The following is a 23167-nucleotide window of genomic DNA, read 5'->3' on the forward strand; positions in this document are numbered from 1 at the left end:
GAAATGGCAGATGAACATAAGTATTTTGCATCAGTCTTCATTGTGGAAAACTGTAGCAATATGCCAGAAATTCGAGAGTATCAGGGAGCAGAAATGGGTGCAATTGCTATTACTAGGGAGAAGGGGTTTGGGAAGCTGAAAGGTCTGAAGGTTGATATGTCACCTGACTAAGTGGACTACATCTCAGAGTTCTGAAAGAGGTAGGTAAAGAGATTGTGGAGGCATTAGTAATGATCTTTCAAGAATCACTAGATTCTGGAATAGGTCCAGAGGACTGGAAAATTGCAAATGTCACTCCACTCTTTAAGAAGAGAGGGAGACAGAAGAAAGGGAGGTATAGGCCTGTTAGCTTGTCTTCAGTGACTGAGAAGATGTTGGAGTCCATTATTAAGGATGAGGCTTTGGGGTACTTGGAGGCACAGGATAAAATAGCTGAACTTTCCTTAAGGGGGTATCTTGCCTAACAAATCTGTTGCAATTTTTTGAGGACGTTACAGGCAGGAAGAGTCAGTGGATGTTGTTCACTTGAATTTTCAGGAAGCCATTGACAATGTGCTGCACATGGAGGGTGCTTAACAGGAAAGATGCTGGAATGGATATAAGATTGGCTGATTGGCTGGAAGGAAAAGGTAGGAATAAATAAAGAGGGCCTATTCTGATTTGCTGCCAGTGAATAGAGGTGTTCCATAGGGGACCTTTTCACATTATATGTCAATGATTTGGATAATGACATTGATGGGCTTTGTGGCCAATTTTGTGGCTAATACAAAGATAGGTGGAGGAGTAAATAGTGTTGAGAGGGCAGGGAGTCTGCAGAAGGACGTGGGCAGATTGGGAGAATGAGCAAACAAGTGGCAAATAGAATACAGTGTTGGGAAGTGTATGGTCATGTACTTTGGTAGAAGAAGTAAAGACATAGATTATTACTAAACAGTAAATAGTCTATGCCTTTAAGTAAAAAGGGATAAGTATAGGGTAAAATCAGAGGTACAAAGGGACCTGGGAGTCCTCATGCAGGATCCTGAAGGTCAGCTTATGGGTTGAGTGGGTGGTAAGAGAAGGCAAATGTAATGTTAACATTCATTTTGAGAGGACTAGAATATAAGAACAAAGATGTAATGCTGAGGTTCTATAAGGCATTGGTCAGACTGCACTTGAGGTATTGTGAACAGTTTTGGGACCCTTATCTAAGATAAAAATGAGCTGACATTGGAGAAAGTTCATAGAGATTATGAGAATAATTAGAAGTATGAAAGGGTTAAATATTGAGGAGTGTTTGATGGCTCTGGACCTGTACTCACTGGAGTTTAGAAGAATGGGGGGGGGGGAATCATTGAAACCTATTGAATTTTGAAAGGTCTGGATAGAGTGAATGTAAAGAAGATGTTTCCTATAGTGGGTGAGTCTAGGACCAAAGGGCATAGCCTCAGAAAAGACTGGCATGCAATGAGAAGAGATGGGGAGGAATTTCTTTCGCAGAAGGTGGTGAATCTGTGGGATTCATTGTCACGGACAGCCTCAGAGGCCAAGTCATTGAGTGTATTGAAAGCGGAGGTAGATCAGGTTCTCGATTAGTCAGGACATCAAAGGTTACCGAGAGAAGGCAGGAGAATGGGGTTGAGAGGGATAATAAATCAGCCAAGATAAAATGATGGAGCAGACTTGATGGCCAAATGTCCCAATTCTGCTCCTATTTCTTATGATCTTATGGTCTGAGGAACCTCAAACAAAAGATGTTCCAGGACAGCAAATTCCACCATACCTGTAGGAGAAGAGCTCCAAAATCATCTGATGCTAAGGTTCAAAGTAGTCATATGTTATAAATAAAAGATACTGAATGGAAAGTGTGTGGGAGGTCCACCAAATCACTGATAACCATGTAATGTGTGGACGCTTGGCTCATATGTTCAGAGGCATACCCAACTAATGAAGATAAATTAATATAAGCAGAGCAGCAATTATTATCCCCTGAAAAGAGCACTTTGAAGAACTCTCAATCGTAACTCTCTCCTTGACACAGGCATCTTTGACTCCATTGGACTGCTCGCTATGTAGTCCAAACTTGCTGCCACCTCCAGAAAAATAAGTGAAAAAGGTTTGAGAAACAAAGCCTTTAGAGAAAGTGAATCTGTTCTAAAACTTAGTAGAAAAAAAAATCAGTGTCTAACTTACAGCCTCATAACTTACATCTGGGAAGAGGAGGACATACCATAATCCTGATCACCTTCAAGAAAAGAGAAAAATCCAATTGTAGTTGCAACCGAGCAGGTTCCCCATTGTCATGGGGAACATCATACCAGGGTCTCCCTTAACTGCTTCCTTCCAATGGCATGATCCCATACACTGCCTTTAAAATCGCTTCTTCTTTTCTGCAAGGAGCAAACTAACTAGAAAGCTGAAATGCATATAGGATTATTTCTGAACTGTGACCATTGCACGCTAAAAACTACAGCCCTGGCCATTCGGTTTCAGAATCAGGGTTACTTTCGTGACATATGTTGTGAATTTTGTTGTTTGTTGACAGCAGTATAGTGCAAGACATAAGTTATTACTACAAGTTACATAAAAATTTAAATAATGCAAAAGAGAAATAGCTAAGTAGTGTTCATGGACCATTTCAGAAATCTGATGACAGAGGGGAAGAAGCTATTGCCAAAACATTTGAGTGTGAGTCTTCAGACTCTTGTATCTTCTCCCTGATGGTAGTAATGAGAAGAAGGCATGTTCTGGGTGGTGATAGCCCTTACTGATGGATGCCAGCTTTTTAACATGGGAGGCTTCAGCTGGTGATGGAGATGGCTGAACCTACAACCTTTGTAGCCCCTTTCAATCCTGTGCATTGGGGCCTCCATTCCTGGTATAATGCAGCCACTCATAAAAGCTCTGCTTTTTTTCAAAAAATTGGATGTTCATACCTTAATGTCAGAGAACAAACATTTTCTATTCCACTATGTAATACAAATTCTAAGTAGCCTGCATAAAGAGCTGAGAAAGGAAGCTAAGAGGTAAAGAAGTGGCAAAGAATGTGAAGCTAGAGAGAATAAAGATGGTGCCTCTGAAAAATCTATCATTTTTATCATTGAGTTAAGGAAAATTCCTTAGACAGATTTAAGATGGGAAGGTCTGCAGATTTTGGAAATCTAAGCAACACAAACAAAATGCTGGAGGGACTCAGCAGGCCAGGCAGCATCCATGGAAATGTACAAATGATTTTCACTTTGGACTGAGCTCCTTCTTCAGGAATGGAAAGGAAGGGTGAAGATTCCAGAATATAAAGATGGTGTGAGTGGAAGCTGAAAGGTGATAGGTGAAGCCAGGTGCACAGGAAAGGTAAAGGGCTGGAGAGGAACAAATCCAAAAGCAGAGGAGGGTGGACTAGAGGAGAAAGGGAAGGAAGATGGGCATCAGGGATAAGTGATAAAGGAGTGAGAAGATGCCAAATGAAATATAAGGTATTGCTCTTCCACCCTGAGGGTGGCCTCATCTTGGCACAGGAGGAGACAATGGACCAACATGTAATGGGAATGGGAATCAGAGTTTAAATGCTTGGCCACCGGGAAGTTCCACTTTTGGCGGATGGAGCAGAGGCGCTTGACAAACGGGTTTCCAAGTTACGTCAGGTCTCACCAGTGTAGAGGTCTTCGCATTGGGAGCACCGGACACAAGAGATGAACCCAGCAGATCCGCAAATTAAGCATTGCCTCACTTGAAAGGACTGTTTGGGCAGATGTAGCACTTTGGCTGCCTGCAGGGATAAGTGCTGGGAGGTAGAGTAGTGAGGAGGGAAGAACGAACAAAGGAATCACAGATCCCTGCAGAATGTATAGGTGGAGTGGGGGGAGAGGAGGTAAAATGTGTTTTGTGGTAGGATCCCTTTGGAGATGGTGGAAGTTTCAGAGAATGATGTGTTGGACGCAGAGGCTCAAGGGGTGCTAGGTAAGGACAGGAACTCTGTCCTTGTTAAGGTGGCAGGAAGATGGGATGACACAAATCTTCATAAAATGAAGGAGATGCAAGTGAGGACAGTATCAATGATGGAAGAATGGAAACCCCACTCATTGAAGAAGGAGTATATCTCTAATGTCCTGGAAAGGAAAGCCTCATCCTGGGAACAGATGTGGGGGAGCCGAAGCAAACAAGATAAGGGTATAGCATTTTTACAGGAGCTGGGTGAGAAGAGGTAATACACTGGACAACAAAGATTTTGGTTCCTGAATACCTTTAGGTGTATCTTAATGAATTTTGGGCTACCGGTCATGAAAATCACCATGAAATTTCCCTATCACACACCATTTTTTAATAAACATGTTTATTATTTCAATTCATAATTCAAGTCAATTAAAATGTTGCCTACAATGTAAGCTGGAAAGTTTCCTATCTTGTCCAGGCATGCTTAGATGGTGCAGCTGCTCCATGGCAGGACAGGTTTTAGTAATAATTATTGAGTTCAGGACTGTAAGGATGGAATCTGCTATCACCAGGCACAAAAATTTCTATGAAGTATTTTGATATTTGAGACAGATATTTCCCAGAATAACTGATGCCAAGATTAAGGAAAGTATTTTTGTTGGTCCACAAATCAAACAGGTCATCAATGACAGGCAATTTGAAGAATTTTGAGTGAGACCAGAGAAAATCACATGGAAGGCATTCAAGGAAGTTGTTGAAATTTTTCTCGGCATCTACAGAGCACCAAGCTACATGCAGCTGGTTGAAAGCATGCTTCAAGCATATAAAACCATGAAATGCAACATGTCACTAAAGATTCATTTTCTGCATTCCCATTTAGACTTCTTCCCTGCAAATCTTGGTGCTGTTAGTGACGAGCATAGTGAAAGGTTTCACCAGGACATTGCAGGCATGGAGAAAAGATACCAGGGCAACTGGAATCCATCAGTGCTGGTGAATTATTGTTGGACACTTAAGTGAGAAGCCTCAGACACTGAGTACAAATGAAAATCATTAACAAAATATTTTCAACTTAGTTGAACAATTGCAAAGCATTAGCACCATTATGCAATTAAAAACATTATATTCAATAAAAGTTAATCTGTTGTTTCTCCAAATTCCTACGTGATACAAGTATTCTGAAATTATATTTGTGCTTGTCTTCAAACAGTCTATTATAAACAAAAAAAAAATTCTGAGGAAGCAACACTTTTGAAAAAACTTGTTATCTTAATTATATATAATTAAAATAGCTGTAGGAATTGGTAGGTTTATAAAAAATGTTGGTCGACAGTTTATCTGCAGGGATGAGACAGAGAGATCAACAAAAGGGGAGAGAGGTGTCAGAAATAGACCAAGTGAATTAAAGGGCTGGTTGGAAGACCTCTTGTGCCAAGATGAGGCCATCCTCAGGGTGGGGAAGTAACACCTTATATTCGGTCTGGGTGGCCACAAACCTTATTGCATAATATTGTTTTCTCCTTGTGGTAAAAAAAAGTAAACAAAAATCCCATCCACTCCCCTCTTCTTCTATTTCCCATTCTGGCCATTTACCTCTTCTCACCTGCCTATCACCTCCCCCGGTGCCTTTCCTTTCTCCTTTGGTCCACTCTCCTCTATTATCAGATTTCTCCTGTTCCAGCCCTTTACTTCTCCCCCACTTGGCTTCACCTATCACTTTCCCCTACTCCCACCTTTTTATTCTGACATCTTCCCCCTTCCTTTCCTGTGCTGAAGAAGGGTGTTGGCCCGAAACGTCGATCGTTTGCTCATTTCCATGGATGCTGCCTGACTGTTGAGTTCTTCCTGCATTTTGTGTGTGTTGCTGAGGATTTCCAGCACCTGCAGAATTCTTTGTGTTTAAAATTTTATGATGTATGCCAGTGATATTAAACCTGATTCTGATATGTTCTGTCTGACTCACACTGACTCACCCTCTGCCTCAATTTTTCACCCTCTCACTCACACATTACCTCTCTCTCACATTATCATTCTGTCACATTCACACTCACCCATGTTCTTTCTCTCAAAGTTTCAACATTTAATACACTCTTTCTCAGATACTCATTCAAAATCTTTCTGTCATACACATAATCTCTCAATTGCTTCTTATTTTAGCCTCTATCTCATTCACACACATGAATATATACTCTCACTTTTTCTTTCATTCCTTTTTTTCTGTTGCTTACCTTTCCTCTTCAGCTCATATTGTCTCTGTAGTAAATGCTTACGTGTATATTTCATGTTTCTGAACAGGTAGAAAGCCTTCAAAAGTTCCAACCACTACAGACTGGACAAGGCAGTGATCCCCACCACATGGAACACATTGAACCATCTTTCAATTCTACAGACTTCAATGTAGTTGTAAGTTGTGTTGGGCTTGAAATTCTGCCCTGTGTTCGTTTAGGAAGAGAGACAACCAACACCGGAATATTACAAAACTTGGGTTTATTGCAGAATTCGTAACTGGCACAGCGAATCCACGGAGTCGCTGGAGAAGGCGCGTTCCGACTTCCCCTTACAATCTGCTCTTATTTATATCCCTTTTCCCCCCAGCACAACCCCCCGCTACATATTAGGTAATATCGGGCACTTGTGTCCATCTTATTGGCCCGATGCCATACACTCACGAGTTACCTGTTTCTTTTGTTTACTGAATCGCGTGACACTAGTAGTTTCGGTGTAGCGGAATCCCCAGTTTCGCTTCCCACCTCCCTCGCATTCCGGCCTCCTAATATTACGTGAGCCACTCCTGACCTGTAATGGCAGTCTCGAATTAACCGTAACATTAACCCTAACACTTGCCAATAAATGGATGAATGGTATACAAATTAAAATCAATTTAACTTAATATTTGGGTCAATTTTTTGTCCAATCACTCTCTGAAAGCAGTCCCTTGAATGAATGACCTACACAATCGTAATACAATTCCCCTTATTCTGCTTCTCTTGGGAGCTACAGGCACACTAGGACCTTGTCTTGAGACGTTAGTCATAGGTTCCATTATTCCTGAGATAATAAAGTCTAATGTTGCACCACCAAACTGCAGAAGAAAATTTGTCTGGAAGTCATCAGACTGTCATCCAATGGTAGCCAGCTCTGAACTGCCCACTACTAACTACTTCTTTGATCTGTAAAGAAATCTATTGACTGTTAATATATGCTTGCTGCAGGGCCCCTCATGAATTGTATTTTGTAATTTTTAGATGCAAGCAGCAGAGTTCAACTCCAAAAATCAATGAATGAAATAAACATCCTTTTTCCCCCATTTAAAGTTCAAATTTATTATCAAAATAGGTATATCAAATACAAGATCAATTATTCTTCTATTGTTCCTCACTCTTCCCTAGTGGGATCCAGGTCAAAAACTGGATATCCAAGACCAGTCTTTAATAGAAAGTCATTCACCATCTGTTCGTAAGAAAAAAAAATCCTATGAATCCTCAAATTTACTTGTTAGGGTAAGTGGTAAAGAAAACTTGCTTTCCTATTTGTTTAGTATATATAAAGTTCAAAGTCTGAAGTAAAATTTATTATCAGCTTACGTACATGTCACCATGTACAACCCTGTGATTCTTTTTCCTGTGGGCATACTTAGCAAATCTATAAAACAGTAACTGTAAACAGGATCAATGAACAACAAACTGTGAAATGCAAATATAAATAAATAGCAATAAACGGCTATTAAACGACTTTTGTAGGATTGTCTGCTCAAAGGCATTGGTGTTCCCATACCAGGCCGTAATGCAGCCAGCCAGCACACTTTCCACCGCGCATCTACAGTATGCCTAGTCTTGTATAGTAGTGAGCTGTACATATCAAGTTGCTAAATTTGGTCTTGGTAACCTTAAGCTACATTGTCTAAATGTACCATTACAGAATGGCGCCATGGGTGGGACGTGCCCTTCAAAGAGATGACTGAAATATAAGTATTTATAAGAAAGGTTATGAAAAGTAGTTACTTTCATCTGGAAAATGAATGAGCACTTGGTGCAGATTAATATACATTAATGTTCATTTGTATTGGTGATTATGTAACAATGTAGGTCTGGCAGAAACAAGGTACTTAGTTCTTTGGTTTAATATTCCTCTTCAGTTCACTCTGTATTTATGGTAGAAGCTTGCATCTTATATTCATTTCCATTTAGTTTGAAAGCCACAAAATATTCAACCATTATGCTCTGAAGAAGTGATTACTTACTCCCATCTGTGACTAGACATCCCTTATCTCTCCACTCATATGCAAGATATAGTATCAAAAGACATACACAGCACAAGGCACATTTAGCATAAATAAGCTAACGGCAAAATACAGTCACACAGAAAGTCTAAAAGCCTGATCCCTGAATGTTGCAGCAGTCTGCAGTTGAAAGCAATACAGCCTGTCTTCTGCTGAGCAAACACTGGGGGGCAGCACTGACTCCAGCATGGATGCTGGGCCACACTAGTTCCTGCACTCCCATCCCCCTTGGCGGCTCTAAACAGGCGACACCACAGCTTGAGGCCTATTCCTCTCTATGACCAAGGCCACCCAGCTCCTCCACCATCCACCCCTGCTGTTTGCCAGTAAACCAATAAATTGGACTTGCGTCATTCCACACCATTAATGTCCTACAGAGTCTTGCGATCACAACAAAAGCAACTAAGGCAATCAGTCGCTGTTAGATTGCCCACCTCCTCCACGTAACAACGTCTCGCTTTTGCAGGCAGCATCATGGTTCATACCAAGTACAACCCCTTTCTTAAACCAATAGGTTTCATCTCCACTGTTTATTGCGATTACCAGTTTCACTTTCATTGTTTATCTCTTTTACTCAGGACAACCTTAACCAAGATTTGGAACAAGCATCAACTGCCTCTGATACACCCCCTTCAATTTATGACAGTCATCATCCAAGAACAGAGCAACTCCACAGAAGGTGCATAGATCCTGTACTATAGAGATCTGGAAATAAGGAAAAAGGGATGCCAAGATAGTTCTCTCTCAGGAATGCCTTTCATGATGCTGCGAAAAGCAACAGTGTTATTTTGAAGTTAACCAGAAGTAGCTCAGTGGAGTCTCTTTGATCCAATGATTTGAGTTCATGCTATTTGCCTATAATGTCACTCTATTGAAAATAGGGTATTATTAAGTGGCTTAAAGGAAGGTATTCACTGCCTGTTTGGCATTAGATACCAATGTGCCTAATGATTCTCTTCATCATCCTGCTTTGACATTTTAAATAGTTTAATGGTTCCATTTAATTTCAGAGAATGTATACAATATACAATCTGAAATTCTAACTCTTTGCAGAGATCCTTGAAACAGAAGAAAATCCCAAAGAATGAATGACAGATTTACGTTTAGGGACTTACATATTCTCTGCCCAATATCCATAAAGCTTCTCTGTTGTTTTCTCTTTCTTAACACAGTTTAGTAAAACATATGGTTTGTAGAAAAGATATAATTAACAATGCTTCCTAACACTGCTTGATTAGCAGCTTCTGCATAAGCTACCCCTCTCCTTTGGCTGTTCTCTCAGCGAGTGCATAAAGCATCATAAATATCAAGATATGACAGTTCATACATTGTTTTCACGGGTATCTAGTTTCTGTCTTCATCCAATTTTGCAGCACATTTTTTGTTCACACCACTTTTCATTTGGCGAGGAAGGAGAAACTTATAAAATTTATAAAAATAAAGACCCCTTTTCTAACTTTTACTTCTGATTTTTTGTAGGATATCAGGTTACCTTAAAATCTCCATCTCAATGGCAGTAAAGTTGCCAAATTGCTCAAAGTCTTATCTTTTTTAACTTTTGATAGGAGCCCCACGAACTATTCAAAAATCCACTAGACATGTACAATTAAAGCAATGGAAAATGATGCCTGCAATAATCAGAATATAACAATGCAGAAACCATAATTTACCACATAATTAAAAATGTCCGTAAAGAATCTCCAGTTCTTCTTGTAACTATTCTGTGGGTAATTCTCAAAAATTATTATTTCACTGTAGCCTCCATTTGTTTCAATTTCATTTTCCTGTGTCCCTCTCTAGTTTTTTTTTGTTTAATTCTGTTTAGACTGCATTGATGGTTTGCCTATTGAGGTTGTGTTAGTATTATTAACTGTTTACCTCACTCTCTGAGGGCACCATAATGATTTTGTTAAGTGACTGTGTAAGTTTGAGATCAGTTATTCAGTGCAAATTCATCATGTAGTTCTGTAAGCAAATTGCTTCAAATTTGCATGTACACCGATACTGTTAACATGTTATGCTACATATGCCTTGCCTTGCCTCATCTGGAAAGGTTGCTACATATGTGAGTTGATGTAAACTAATCTTTAGCTCTTTTAAAGGTCTCTTTTATTGCATTGGTCCCAATATCTGAGATAAGGCCCAAGGTGTTCAGTTAATGCAACTGCAGTTTTTCTTCAGCATTTATTTTTCACTCTTCCAAATGACCATCCCAAACGAAATGACACCCATCCTCCACCTCCACTTTACCAGATTTCTTCCTTGATGCTCATTAAACCTCTGGGTTGATTTCCCCTTCTGTTAGTAAGAATTGATTACCTTTTACTGATTCATTCTGATAACAGCATCTTAAATCAAATTACCTTTAAAAAGAGCAGTCTTGGAGACAGATTGGCCTTACCTGGTGGTATAACACTTGAGAGAGAAAGGAATAGGTCAAACAGAACCATTCTTGGAAACAATCTTATAAGTTAAAGCCAAGTCATCAAAAGGCAAAATTTACGATGCAAATGATCAAAATGCTGTACATTTGATATCTACAGTTAATTTCTTGAAATTGTAAAGCTGTTATACTCCTTGCTGTGCCTTTAAACTGGAAATAGTGGTGGAGCAGTTAAGTGCCAACATTCTTTTAAACCATCTGCCCTGTTACCTACTGTGCAGGTTTAGGTCATTGATGCTTTTCCCTCAAGTAGGTTTCAAATCACTTCCCACCATGACCTGAGAGACATAACATTCACTAATGCACCACAGCTACTGATTTCAGACTGCAGCTTCAATTGAATTTTCAAGTATTGTGAACCTAGTCCCATTGTATTGAGAGGTGCTCATGAGTCAAAGATATTGGTGAGATTGAAAGTAGACTATTGTCACATAGGACATTGCCGTGTAGCTCAAAGACTGAAGCACCTGTATAAAGATAATGAAACAAGAAAGGCACAGGATGTATAATTTCACTAAAAACTTTTTCATATTTATATTACTTAGTAATTTTCTGTTCTAGCTGTTTCTGAACACTATTATTGATGAAAAATATTCACGGTTTTTGCAGATAATATGATTTCCTGTATAGAGAAGATTAGCAGTGTTGTGGCAGCCTCAGACCTTGCCACGCCTCATCTGAAAAGATTGCTAATAGAGCACTACCAATGTATAACTACTGAGAGATAGATGAATTGGATTCCTCAGTAATGAGAAGTTGGAAGAAGCACTCCCTTTTAGTTCAACCACATTCTTCATTCCAGTGCAAACCTTAACTTCAGGCATGCAAAACCCCTCAACTTTCTCAGTCCAGATAAAGGGTCTTGACCCAAGATGTCACCTGTCCCATCTCCCTCTGCAGATGTCCCCCAACCTTCTGAGTTTTGCAGTAGTTTGTATTTTGCTCCAGATTCCAATATCTGCAATCTCCTGTCTATCTTGAAATTAAAATCCTCGACTGGTCATCTCACATACCGCCAACTTCTGGTTCTATTATACTGAAGAATTATATCTCTAAAGACCTTCAAAACAAATATGATGCAATTCCATTGAATCCTTAACGTGTACATGTTTCCGCATAATATTTTGGGTATCTCAAGGATATGATTCTTAGTTCCTTTTCTGCTTCTTTTCAGTTTTCCTGTGTATTTATTAGGGCAGACTACATAGATAAAATGGGATCATTTCAGGAAGAACCACCAGAATATACCAGAGAAATTAGACAACTTAACATAAGATAGAAAAATATGTAGCTTTATATCTTGCCACATGAAGGTAAATCAGTCAATGAATGTTTCAGTTTGTGAAGCTTTCAGTGAAAAAGACTGATTCTTTAATTTAGTTCAGTTAATCACTTAATCAGAAGGTCATGATGTGAAGTCCCATGTAATTGACACATTATGGTACCGAGGAATATGGTATTATCTTAGTTAATTTTTTCCTAACCGTTCTTTTTAGTTATTTATTTGTTTGTTTGTTTGTTATTTATTGAGATACAGTGCAGAAAAGGCCCTTCGACCCTTCAAGCCACACTGCCCAGTAATCCCCCAATTTAACCCTAACCCGAACAATGACCAATTACCCTACCAACCAATATGGAAACCAGAGCACCTGGAGGAAACCCACAGTCATGGGGAGAACGTACAAACTCCTTATAGGCAGTGGTGGGAATTGAACCTGAGTCGCCAGTACTGTAAAGCGCTGTGCTAACCATTATGCTACCAGGCCGCCCATTCTAACATTCCTTCTCAAACAGCATCACCAAGAAGAATCTGTCTTTCCCAATATCACAATATATAATAAGTTAAACATTTTGAGAGGTAACAGTAAATTGTTATTAATATAATAGTTTATTGTTTTTCTTTCCTAAATGTTATTGTCTAGTTTGTTTGTTAATGAAGGCACCATTGAGTTTACCTGGTGGTAGAGTTGAGTTGAAACTCAGATTTCCTATCAAGGTCACAGTTTAGTAATCCCTGGTGCAAACTGCATTCTTGTAATGACCCATTGAGAATAAGATCAGACTTGAATACTGTCACAAGTATTCTGTTAATAACTTATTGAGGTCATCTATAAAGGGTAGAAATCCTGCTATGATGTGGATTAATAGAAAAGGAAGGATACCATCAAAAGTGAAAGAATAAATATTTTTAAATTAAAAGGCAGAACTGTGTTTGTGCTCCAGATGCCACCATGAGATTAATTGGCTTGAATCCAAGAACCATGAGTTGCAGCGCAAGTTGCATAAATATCAACAAGAGCTTGAAGAGGTGACGCTGATGAAGGAGACGCTTGAATCCACTGTGGAAAGTTACCAGAATCATTCAAAAGATGACAGGCATAGCAATGACTGTGAAAAGGAAGTACTCAAAGCCAAGGTTAGTCTGAATAGAAAATGACAATTGATCACTCTTGTGTAGATTGAAGATGATGGTGGGTTTATAATATACCTGTTTATTTTTATAGTACAATTTTTACGAAATTCAGGTCTGGATTGAAGAGACCTTATCTGATAATTTCTCTTAGTTGTGTCTAGATGAAATTCCCTCATTACGTAAACCTTTAAGAGTTGACTGACAAGAGGGGATCAACCCAAGCCTGTCCTCACCTGGCACTTACAAAATCTTTAAGGCAAATAGGGAAGTAAAATTAAAATGTTGTTTGTTCTAGAAAAATGATTCTGATGGGAATGGTAATGAAGCACACAATAGACTAAGACAAACCTCAGACAGAAAGGGCAGATATAATGACAGTACATTTTGTTTGGGAAAAAAATGAGTGGTTATAATCCATGAAAAGTAATAAGATTCTTTGAATTACCATCCTTGTGGCAGCCTGTCTCCCTGATTTTACTTTCATTACCGACAGACAATTCTACACAAATGTGATGTGTTCCAAGATAATACTGATGCTGCAAAGGACAGTGAATTTTGAGGTTGGATGGAAAAGAAATGTCAAGATTCCTGAATTAAGGGAGTGGGAAATATTTGCCCTCTGAACTTAGTGTGGAAAACTAGCTTTTCAAAACGAGCTTTTCTGTATTTTTTCAGAATGACTATGATCAGATTTCATTAATAGGTAACTGGTAGATTCTTTATTATGCTTTTTTCCCTATTTCACTTGTTTTATATGTTTGACTTTTTACAGCAGACATTTTGTTGAATTGAGCCCAAGCTGTTACGGCCTGTCACAACAACCCCTGCTTGTAAACTACTCTTATTGTTTAACAGCGTTATTGGCATCCTTTATTAACAAGTATAAGAATACCCTTCAGTCCACAAGCATGAATCTACATGGATCCCAACTGTGCCTGCCTTTTACTGGCTACATTGAACAGTCCATGTTCCAAGTCTTCCCTGGTAATGCTCTGTAACTCTTCCTCCGCTACATTGATTACTGCATTGGTGCTGCTTCATGCACCCACACTGAGTTTGTCATTTCATCAACTTTGCCCTCAGCTTCCACCCTGTCCTTAAATCCACTTGATCCATTTCTGACACCTCCTTCTCCTTTCTCGATTTCTCCGTCTCCATCTCTGGAGACAAACAGTCGACTGACATCATTTATAAACCTGCTGATTATCTTGACTATACCTCTTCCCACTGTGTCTCCTGTAAAGATCCTATTCCCTTTTCTCAGTTCCTTTGTCTCTGCAACATCTGTTCCCAGGATAAGGTTTTCCATTCCAGGATATCAGCGACGTCCTAATTCTTCAAAGAACGTGGTTTCACTTTCTCCGCCATTGATGCTGCCCTCACCCTCACGGCCTCCACTTCCCAAACATCCGTGTTCACACAATCTTCCTGCCTCTTCAACAGTAGTGGCCTCTTGTCCTTATCTACCACCAACAAGCCTACGCATCAAACGTGTCATTGTCTGCAACTTCTGCCTTCCCCAAAGGGATCCACTTCACACCAAACATCTAACTCTGTACGAGCTAATAATCTGTCAAATACGATGCAAAATTATTTTAGAGTAAGAATTGTAGCAAAAGTTGATATAATCTTGTACCTGTTTATCTTCAGGGAAAACATCCTGTAGGAACGCATCTCCACTTGTTACATGGGATTCAATGGGAAACATGGGTTCGGGCATGAACAATTGCAGATGAATGGTTTTCTAGGAAGGCAGGGAGTCATCTGTAATGGGATAGTTCAATATAACTTTGGAGTATTTTGATGAAGGGTATCACATATATTGTATGCTTCAAAGAGGACTGCTCAGTGTTGGGGTGAAGCACAGTAACCAGGCTGTCTTGTGTTGTGTTAGGTTCTGTGTCAGAAATGGAATTTGACAGCTTTTCTTAACTCACGTGTTCTATAAAAGCCTCTGGGAATGTTTTTAATCTTTTTCTGAGGGTTATTTTCTATCTATCGCTATTCACAGATCAGCACTATGGAAGCTGACTACCTAAAACTGAAGCGAAAATACAAGGACCTTAAAGCCAAAAGTCATTTTCCAGATATAAACCCAGATGTCCAGGAGGTGAGCAAGAATTTCCCCTGGACTGTGTAATGTGATTCACCTAACATAGAAAATGGTATTTGATTTATACTTGTTGGTATGTTGGGAGCAACCTAACTGAAGTGGTGTAAAGAATACTCTTCTGAATACCCCTATTCAGTGCACCAGTATGCCCCTGCATTAACAATGACCTTTTTTGATTTTCTCTCTGTTTCAAGCTGCCAGCTTTTCCCTGGCTCTGGGGTTGTTTAGATGCTGTTACATCTCCTACAAAATTCTCTTAGACTATTGGAATTATAGCAAAGGCTAAGGACATTGAAGCATATGCTAGGAGTACCTTTGATAATCACTGTTAAATGGGATCTCTCAAACCTCCAGTTGTGCCCAACAAGCAATATAAATTTTTTTTAAAAGCTGAAAGTAAACTCTATTTCTGCTATCTGTTGAAAAAGTGTCAATCTTGAAGAAATGGGCACATTTTTTAGCATCAGCACTCTGATCTAACTTACATACTTCCTGTTATGCCACTGGAGTTTAGGGCAGCAATGAAGGCCCTCCATCTCTGTCTGTATAGAAGGACTCTTCATTGCTGTTTCCATTACGATTTTGTTTTACCGGTAAAGGTTGCTAGCCCCGAACCTGAAGGACCGGTGGAACACTCTTAGTCTGGCCTCTACCCTTTGACCTGTTTGACATGGCTGACCGTACCAGGAGCCAAAGCGTGAAGCCCAGACTCCAGTCAACATTGCTCTCTGGGTCACTGAAGCATGCAATCCTCCAAACCATGACAAGGTTATGGTCCTCTTGGAGGACTCTGATCTAGAGTTGATAAAAAAGAATCAGTTTGGGATTGCGACTTAGATTTTAATGGATATTCATTTTGGACATTGTAAGAGGACAGAATTGGGCCTGGACTCATATTCTCTTACATTTACTGCCCAGGTTCCCACATAAACATTGACCGATGACTGCCTTTCAGCATCTTTGGCACTAATTTGTTAGCAGAAAAGCTTCTTTAGCAAATAGACATGAGGCATTTCTAAAAGAAGCTGTGATTGAAAGGGCATATACTGTATTTTATCAATTACCATTTAATTTGGTCTCTGTATTCCCTTCAAAAGCGTATAAAGAAGAGTCAGGAAGCACTGGAGAGCACACAGCTAAGGCTTGATGAAGAAATTAAAAAGCGGGAGCAGTTGGAATCTACACTAGCAGCTGCTGAACATTCAAAAGCACGGGAAAATGAGGTGGGACTATGTGGATATTACTTCATTTGGCATTGGATGTGGGAGCTTCATCTGTAGGATAGGAAGGTCTGCCACTATCTTTTCTATAGGGCTGTGACCTGATTATAAAGATAGTTTCGAAGATTTTAAACCCTCTTTTGGAAATTAAGGTGCAATCTGCGACCGTTCCTCCACCATTGATGCTGCCCTCACCCGCATCTTCTCCATTTCCTGGATATCTGTACCCACCCATCTTCCCGCTGCCTTTACAGGGACAGAATTCTTCTTGTCCTCACCTACCACCCCATGAGCTTCTGCATCCAACATATTCTCTGCAACATCAATCATCTCCAACAGGATCCTACCATAAAACACATTTTACCTCCACCCCAGGTCAGCTTTCTGCAGCTAACACTCCCTCTGTGTTTCCCTTGTCCATTTGTCCCTCCCCACTAATCTTTCTCCTGCCACATATCCTTGGAAATGACAGAAAAGCAATACCTGCTTTTCACCTCCTCCCTTCCCCATTCAGGACCACAAACAGTCCTTCTAGATGAGGCAACATTTCACCTTCAAATCTGTCAGTGTCATCTATTGCATGTGGCCTCCTCTACACTGGTGAGACCCAGCGTAAATTGGGGAACCGAACCACTTTGTTGAGCACTTCTATTCCATCCGCCAGAAGTGGAATTTCCTGGTGGCCAACCATTTAAATTTGCATCTCCATTTCTTTTTCAACATTATTGGTCTATGGCTTCCTCTTGCCACTCTCAAGATGGAGGAGCAATACCTTATATTCTGTCTGGGTAGCCTCCAAGCCAATGGCATAAATATCGATTTCTCTTTCCATTAATTGTTTTCCCTTCCTCTTTTCTCTGTTTCTGTTCCCCACTCTAGCCTCTTACCTCTTCTCCCCTCCTGCCTATCACCTTCCCCTGGTGCCTCCCCTTCCCTTTCTCACATGGTCCATTCTCCTCTCCTACGAGAGTCCTTTTTCTACAGCCCTTTAATTTTCCACACATCTGGCTGCACCTATCACTTTCCAGCCATTCTCCTTCTCCTCCCCCATCTTTTTACTCTGACATCTCCCCCCTCTCTTCTTTTCATGACCTGAAGAAGGGTCTTGGCCCAAAATGTCAACTGTTTATTTATTTCCATAGCTTCTGCCTGACCTGCTGAGTTCCTCCAGCATTTTGAGTGTGTTGCTCTGCATTTCCAGCATCTGCAGAATCTCTTATGTTAACAAATTTCACCACGTATGTCAGTAATAATAGAGTCACAAAATGCTAAAGAGACTCAGCAGTTCAGGCAGCATCTGTGGAGGGGCAAAACCAGTCCAAAACATCGAATGTTTATTCTCCTCCGTGGATGCTGCCTGACCTGCCGAGTTTCTCCAGCATTGTATATGTGTGTTGCTCAGGATTTACAGAGTCTGCTGAAACTCTTGTGTTTATGTCACTGATAACAAACCTGATTCTAATTCTGACCTGCTGATGCAAATTCCTAGGGGAATTTTGCTGTGCTGAAGACATTTCACAGGTACAAGTAGTTATTATAGAACTAACCTGAAATGAGTTCAAATATCTTGTAAGTACAGAAAATGCAAAAGAGACTAATCAAACGCCATCAGTCAAGAAGCAAATTAGTTGATGGTTAAGATATAATCCCTTCCTCAGATCTGAAATACTTTGCAAGTGAATAGTTTTTTAAAAAAACAGCAGGAAAAGATATCTGGTCAAAATACACAGACACAAACTCCACATCCACAAGTGAATACAAAGCTGAAAAGTACAGTGCTAGAGGATCCTAAATTACTGGAGGGCTGAATATAAATATAATATAAATATAAAATATAAATATTAAAATATAAAGCCTAAGATATAAATTTCAGGAATAAAAATCATGCAGAAGATACAGAATGTCCTCTCTTTTAAGCTCCTCTTTATCAATGGTAGTAAAACGATGAAGTCAGGTGACCAGCAATTCATTGGCCTTAAACTTTCGCGCTGTTTTTCTTCCCACAGATGTAGTCTGACCTCCTAAGGATTTCCAGCATTTGATGTTTTAATGTCAGCAATCCAAAGGCTTGGGCTGATAATCTAGAGCAGGGGTGTCAAACTCATTTTAGGTCACGGGCCGGATTGAGCAAAATGCAGCTTCATGTGGGCCGGATCAGTCGGACGCGTGCGAACGCAGCTTTCGTTGCCTCCGTTTTTTCAGCCTGCTCTCATGTGTCTCAGTCTCTGCTATAACTACAAAGTGTTTCACTTTACAAATTCCGTTTCTTATGAAGAAGACTGTCGAATAAACACTAAAAACCCTGAAAACCTGGTACCTGAATAAACTCAGCATTAGCCATATCATACGCCATAGGCGCTTTGATTACTGGGGCCAGCTTTAATAGTAATTAGATATTATCTCGCGGGCCAAAGATAATTCCACCGCGGGCCGGATTTGGCCCGCGGGCCTTGAGTTTGACATATATGATCTAGAGACTTGAATTCAAACACCACCATGGCAACTATGTAATTTAAAGTCTTGTAGTACCCACTGATCAGACTCCCATCACCTTCATTGGCCAAGGCTCTGACTGGCCAATATTCTGTGGCCCTGACTCTCTGCTGGCAGAATATCTTCTTCTCCTGGTTCTAATCTTCCAAGGATCAATCACCACTTCAACTCCTCCACACTCACCCCTCCTGCCACTAGTTTGGACCCCTCATTTCCCCACTCAAACTCCCCTAAAACTGGCCTTGGTCAGAAATGGCAACTCTTACACATATTCAGAAGGAAAATCTACTATGTTTTGCTGCATCAGTAGCCCCATAACTGCAACATGACCTACCTCCAAACAACTGTACGGTGTGCCTTCCAAACATAATAGGAAGCACCATCTGTCCCTCCTGTAAAACTCAATTATCTTCTGCCCATTGTCAAGCTGCTCTCCGTCTTTTTTCTCTCTCCTCCTGACCTAGCCATGCCCCATCACATTATCTCTTTCCCCTTCTCCAATTCCATTTGCCTATTATCGAGACACTCCTCCCATTTCCCTTCCCCACTACAGTCCTCTACTCTTCCCACCTCCCTCTCTTTATTTCATGCCCCACCTTCTATTCCTATCAAATTTCATCATCTTCAGTTCTTTGTCATTTCCTCCTATCAGCTCCCAACTTCTGGCACTATTCCCATCTGTCTATCATCTTCCTCACCAGGATCCACTTACCCCACCCCCTCCCTTCATCTTTTTATACTGGCCTTTGTCTTTCAGTCCAGATGAAACATTGACTGTCCACCTTTCTGCTGCCTGACATGCCCAAGTTCCTCCGACTTTCACGTGTAATGTTCCAGATTCTAGCACCTGCAGTTTCTTGTGTCTATAATTTCTAGACCGTACTATTTTAATGAAGTTTCCTGCTTTCTACAGGAGTTGGAAGCTTTCAAAACCCAAGTGCATCATCTAAATTTGGAGCTGAAGAATTATCATGCAGCAGCAGAGCAGAATCAAATATTAAATCAAGCTCTTGAAAGGATGAAGAAGGAAAACTGTACTCTAGAAGAGAAGGTGGAGGGATCTTACCTGACAGCAGCTAATGTGCAATATCAATGTAATATGTGGTCACTAACCCTTACTGGAGTTAGTCCCGAGATAACAACTTCATATACAATGTTATCTCCCTAACCCCCTGCTTATAGTTAGTATGTACTAAACTATAACATGCCTTTTTATAAGATGTATATTCCCTGCAATGAAATTCATTTATGATGCTCAGTTTATTTCAGTGCAAGGATAATGTATCAGGCACATTTACTTCCTGTCCCCTTCTGAGAGATGCAGTCCTATCAAAGGGGCTCCTAGGCAGGAGAACAACCTCACATACAGGATATCATTTGTTCATTTGTTATATGCTGTGTCATATGACATGGGCGATCATGGTCTTTCCATGACCGTGATTGTTCTTGGCAATTTTTTCTGCAGAAGTGGTTTTACCATTGCCTTCTTCTGGGCAGTGTCTTTACAAGACAGGTGACCCCAGCCATTATCAAGACTCTTCAGAGATTGTCTGGCGTCAGTGGTCGCATAACCAGGACTTGTGATATGCAGCAGCTGCTTATACGACCATCCACCACCTGCTCCCATGGATTAATGTGACTCTGATTGGTGGGGGGTGGGGGGGGGGTTGCTAAACAGATGCTACACCTTGCCCAAAGGTGACCTGCAGCCTAGCAGAGGGAAGGAGCACCTTAAGCCTCCTTAGGTAGAGACGTACCTTCACCACACCACCCAGTACAGGATATAAGAACAGGAATAAACCATTCAGCCTCATGGGCATATTCCACTATTCAATCTGATCATGACTAATTTACATTTACACTTTATGATCATTCATATCCTTGCCCAACGAAAATGTATCCATCATCCTAGGCTCCAGCTATTTGAGGGAGAGCATTCCAGATTACCTTTGACCTTAGGACAAAGAGCTTCCTGACAACAACCCTAAAAGGTCTAGCTCTAATAATTTCCTTTCCCTCCTAGTTCTATGTTACCTCACAAAAGAAAGGAGTTTATTTTCCATTCAGTCTGTCAACTTCTTTGATCATCAGTGTCTCAACATCTCTTTATAAGGTAGGGATATTGACTTATGAGTATATATTCTCTGGCTTCTGTAGACCCGTGTTGTTTAACAGCCACACTCTGCACCAGTAACTGTCCAAAAAGGTGGCAAGTACAATAGCAACTGAGTTTCTAGATCTCAATCACTACTGAACTAATCTTAATGTAGGGTCTTCCCTCGCTAAGATGGAGCACAAAAAGAAACTTGGTTACGGCTCATTGGGGTTTGTAGGGAGAGAGACTGGGGGTGTAGTGTCCAATATCATGTTCTAGAAGGGATCCAGAGCAAAAGTAGGCAGTGGGAATTGAAATTGGTGGGACCTGTATTAAATAGCTATTGGTGAGTGGGACAGTTGTGCTTTGTGGTTGTGTGGACAGTATGTGAGGAAAGGATTGGGGACTGGGTCAGGAGATGGGTGCATGGGTTGAGGAGGGTGGCCTGTGCTGAGGGGTAGCTGGGTAAGGGCATCAAACATGGCTTGTAAGATACTGGGATTTGTATTGTGGGGAGCGAAATGTTTGAAGTGGTAAGAAAATAACTAAAAGGAAACCCATCTGAATCTGGGTTTCCAGCACTTAGATGGGTAGGAATTGCTTTCATATTGTAGCCTCAGAGTAAGCAATGTTGTTAAAATTTAGTGGGGCGCAAGTCACCAACAAAAGATCGGCTTTGGTTCAAAATAATGTGATATCTCCCAGCAACACAATAGAAATTCTGTTGCCAAGAGAAATTAAATGCTGATACTACACAGAATGACTGCGTGCATGCTAGATGTGGAAGCAGTTCATTGGAGCCAGAGTGATTCTCAATGGGAAATGCCTAGTTAAATTTTGGGAAAACCTTGAAGACCAGGGAGATTGTGTTTATGTTGTATTCCAATCAATTTCTACATTTGTACTGTTGGAAACTGGGTGGCGGGGTGGAGATACATCTCTTTCAAAGGAGGTATAGCACCTGAGCCTCCCCACCAGGGTCATGTGATCAGGTAGTGGATGGTATTATGAGCAGCTGGTGCACATCACAAGTCCTGGTTATACGACCACTGAAACCAGGCAGACAATCTCTGAAGAATATTGATAATGGCTGGAGTCACCCGTCTTGTAAAGGCACTGCCCAGAAGAAGACAATGGCAAAGCACTTCTGTAGTAAAATTTCCCAAGAACAATCACGGTCATGGAATAAACATGATTGCCCACATCATGTGACATGAATGAACGAGTGTTGGAAAATTATGTATTATGCCATCATAGAAACATAGGAACATAGAAAATAGGTGCAGGAGTAGGCCATTCGGCCCTTTGAGCCTGCACCACCATTCAGTATGATCATGGCTGATCATCCAACTCAGAACCCTGTACCTGCTTTCTCTCCATACCCACTGATTCCTTTAGCCACAAGGGCCATATCTGACTTCCTCTTAAATATAGCCAATGAATCGGCCTCAACTGTTTCCTGTGGCAGAGAATTCCACAGATTCACCACTCTCTGTGTGAAGAAGTTTTTCGTCATCTCGGTCCTAAAAGGCTTCCCCTTTATCCTTAAACTGTGACCCCTCATTCTGGACTTCCCCAACATCGGAAACAATCTTCCTGCATCTAGCCTGTCCAACCCCTTTAGAATTTTATACGTTTCAATAAGATCCCCCCTCAATCTTCTAAATTCCAGTGAGTATAAGCCTAGTCGATCCAGTCTTTCTTCATATGAAAGTCCTGCCATCCCAGGAATCAATCTGGTGAACCTTCTCTGTACTCCCTCTATGGCAAGAATGTCTTTCCTCAGATTAGGGGACCAAAACTGCACACAATATTCTAGGTGCAGTCTCACCAAGGCCTTGTACAACTGCAGTAGAACCTCCCTGCTCCTGTACTCAAATCCTTTTGCTATGAATGTCAACATACCATTTGCCTTTATGTTTCTAAACAGAAGTCCATGGAACTTTCCTTTACAGCTTAACCATTATGCACTTCACCTCCAACAAAGTTATTTGAGTAATGAACGGATACAGAACAAAAACAGGTTCTTTGACCCGCCACATCCATGGTGACCATCAATCACCCAATTACACTAACCCTACATTAAATCTGTTTTTATTCTCTTCGTGTTCTCATCAATTTCCCCTCAGAGTCTACACCTGCTTACTTGCTAGGAGCAGTTTACACTGGTCAATTAACTTATCAACCCACACATCTTTGGAT

At 40.6% G+C, this 23167-nt stretch overlaps 1 protein-coding gene across 3 annotated transcripts in view; it reads left to right on the forward strand.

Moving 5' to 3' along the window:
* The window catches only part of ccdc30 (coiled-coil domain containing 30), a 112032-nt gene that overhangs the window by 44837 nt on the left and 44028 nt on the right, over positions 1 to 23167 (forward strand). For 2 of the 3 annotated variants that reach the window (XM_073031810.1, XM_073031811.1), the window contains 7 exons: positions 6205 to 6312; positions 7299 to 7409; positions 8767 to 8867; positions 12855 to 13047; positions 15056 to 15154; positions 16255 to 16380; positions 19784 to 19921. In XM_073031810.1, the coding sequence (XP_072887911.1) occupies positions 6205 to 6312; positions 7299 to 7409; positions 8767 to 8867; positions 12855 to 13047; positions 15056 to 15154; positions 16255 to 16380; positions 19784 to 19921 (876 nt within the window). The remainder of the gene's footprint in view (positions 1 to 6204; positions 6313 to 7298; positions 7410 to 8766; positions 8868 to 12854; positions 13048 to 15055; positions 15155 to 16254; positions 16381 to 19783; positions 19922 to 23167) is intronic. The other variant, XM_073031813.1, reaches the window with a different exon arrangement.

This window comes from Hemitrygon akajei, chromosome 29 (genome assembly GCF_048418815.1).
Source record: "Hemitrygon akajei chromosome 29, sHemAka1.3, whole genome shotgun sequence".
NCBI classification, from domain to species: Eukaryota; Metazoa; Chordata; class Chondrichthyes; order Myliobatiformes; family Dasyatidae; genus Hemitrygon; species Hemitrygon akajei.